Below are 2,995 nucleotides of genomic sequence, written 5' to 3'. Positions count from 1 at the left end.
TATATTAACATAAATAATTATATATAGATATATATTTATTTATGTTAGAATATAACATATTACAATACAAATCATTCTGTTATAAATATAAGTGATAAGAAGTGAGAAAGAAAACGATATGAAAGACAACATATTTTTGACAATATAGTAACAAATATATATAACATATGACCACTGTTTTATAGTTACAATTAGACCACTACTTTATAATCCGAATTACATCATAATTTTATGTAGAAAATAATAGAAGCTAAATCCTTAACAAACAAATGTTTAATTTCGTTTTTATTTTTCAACTAATAATGTATAGTTTTTTTTGCTTCATTCAAACATAGTTTGTTCATCCAAACAAGTTTTCTTATCTAGCTTATCTTGCATGCTATTTCTTTCAGTTAGAAATGATTATTAAGTTTTGTCTCTTTTATAATCGCCACAGCTTATTTTTGCATAAATTAATTTATTTCTCATGGAGCATGCCACTATCTAGTTATAACCGGTTTCATCATCGTTTCAAGATCGAGAAAAGTCCGACATATCATCAATATTTAATTTATGAAAATAACATGGAAAATATATCAAGACCGAAATTCATTAAATTTTATTTTCTGGCTTTAATAAGATCTGTTCGACGTGTGAAACCGGCCGCTACTACTCTATCTTCCTTTGTTACTATGCTCTTTTCTCGAGCGGTCAGAAAAGGTTTGAAGAAGATCATACGGACAAACTTTTCATATAGGAAAACCAATGGAATCAAGTTCGTCTCACAAACAACATACAGTAATCGTACCAACAAAATCGAAAACGGTTCTCCTACCCGGCTCTCCACCAGAAATCGCATATGCACCACCTCAGCCACAACAACACTTTTATGAAGCACATACAAGCATGCCATTTACCAATGCGATGGGTACAGAGACAAAGAAAACCGTAAGGATGGATGAATCAACAGAGAATTCTAGAAGGGTTGTTACTGTTGAGCAAACAAGCCGCGTCATAAAGTTTGGCGACACAAATGCCACAACTGTCCAGGAACAGCAAAGAGCTAATTATTATGTGCCTAAACCGAAAAAATTCGTACAAGGACAATTTCGAGAATCTGATTACGAGAGCGATGTAGATTCAAGCAGAATTCGACCCAAATGGGCTCCAGCAGATAGGGACACGGAGGATCCATATTATCGAAAAGTTCAACCACCCACAGGAAGGAGTCCAAGATCTTCGAGTGCATCGACATATAATGTATCACCGATGGAGTTGGACACTAGTTTTTCGTCGCTGACACAGATCCATAGAGGAGATATAGATAAAAAGATTAATTTCCAAAAATATCAGCAATATACAACTTCCGAAAAGATTGATAATGTTTTACAGCCTGGTACACCGCCTGAATATGGATTTATCTCGAAAAGCAACGTAAAAAAAGCAGCAAGTCGTAAGAGCAATATCAATGTTACATAACATTTTTACATTATGTTATAGATGTATAGACGTATTTTTTTTTGCGAAACAAAATGATAGACAGTAATAGACAAATTAGTAATTACGTTCACAACTATATCGCTTTACATCTTTGTCGGTCATTCTTTATTTGATTCTCTAATTAATTTCTTTATTCTTGTTTTACACTTATAGAAATAAATGCTTGTGCATAAATAATGTTTATTTTCTTTTTATTTGAAAAGTAGGTAAATAAATTCTTTCTTGTTTTGTATAAAATATAAAGTTCTGAAATCTTCGCAGACATTGCGTCATGTCACATGAATGATATGACGAGCAGCTTCAAATCAAAAACCGAAAAATTTGTAAGTGATATCCAATCAGATTTGAAACAGGGTAAATCGATTTTGAAGCATACTAATGACTCCAAAATAACTGATAGTGATGAGCCAAGAACTTATAGAGAAGAATCGCGAGTCTCTGAACATGGTAATACTAATAATATTACTTTTTCTTAATTTCTAATTAAAAAGATATATTTGACTCATTGTAATTGTGACTTGTGTAATTTGTATGTGTATTGAACATATATTATATATAATTGATATAAAAATATAACACATATATACACATTTACATACTCGTAAGTTACAATCTCACTATTGTAAAATATAAAATATATCGTGTACATTTATGAAAAGAAGTCCATAAATAAAGTATATTAGCGTAATACAAGCGTGTAATGTTCATTGACGCAAACAGGAACAAAACAAATTGATCCGGATACTGGACTCGTATATTTCAAGTACGATTTTGGCTACGAATTTGGTATCATTTTACCCGGCGAAGGTAAAAAGACGGTTGAAAGCAGCAAGAAGAAGATTCAAGAACAAAGACGTTCCAGTGACATAGAAGTGCCTATAATCCATGAGTTTACTGAAAAGAAAACAAATGGTTTTATGAAAAAGGGCACATTTTTGAACCGTCAAAACAAGATAGAAAATAAATTCGAAAACTCAAAGACTGTTAAATGGGAGCCAACATCAGAAAGCGACTTTTCTGAAGCTGAAGATTTGAAAAATCTCAATAAAAAACAATCGAAGGGAGCTAGTATAGAAAATTCGATGGCGCTTTCAAATCTCGTCATACCTAGTTCTGTATCATCATCAAGATGGGATCATACAACGCCCAGTCCGCTTTCTCTTAGTCCAAGTCTGCCAAGCCTCTCTCCAAGACAGAGTAGCGCCACTGGACCACCTAGTAATGTGGATTCTGCAGGTACATACCTGCCGTCGAGAACATGTGTTGAACGTTATTCAATTTTTTCTTGCTTTGCTTCAATCGTTATATTATTGTAATAATATTATTGTAATGAAATTCTTATTAAATAATCTCTTATTATACTTTTGAATAGTTACAGTTTCTATTGTAATTTGCATTAAACCTGCTTTGTTGCTTTTTGCGGATTTTTCTCGGATTTTTCTCGAGATTTCTCTAACGAATTTACAACATCATAAAATATAATTTAGGAAATAAATAATAATCAATAATAATAATT

General features: G+C 32.0%; 1 protein-coding gene across 1 annotated transcript in view; it reads left to right on the top strand.

Annotated features, from left to right (window-relative positions):
• LOC108688944 overlaps positions 1–2,995 on the top strand; it is a 39,545-nt gene that overhangs the window by 28,707 nt on the left and 7,843 nt on the right. The window contains 3 exon segments of the mRNA XM_018195503.1: positions 737–1,432; positions 1,741–1,926; positions 2,200–2,715. Of these exon segments, the coding sequence (XP_018050992.1) occupies positions 737–1,432; positions 1,741–1,926; positions 2,200–2,715 (1,398 nt within the window).

This window comes from Atta colombica, unplaced genomic scaffold (genome assembly GCF_001594045.1).
Source record: "Atta colombica isolate Treedump-2 unplaced genomic scaffold, Acol1.0 scaffold250, whole genome shotgun sequence".
Classification (NCBI taxonomy): Eukaryota; Metazoa; Arthropoda; class Insecta; order Hymenoptera; family Formicidae; genus Atta; species Atta colombica.
The sequence above is the reverse complement of the archived record's forward strand: the minus strand, read 5'-3'. Positions and strand labels throughout refer to the sequence as shown.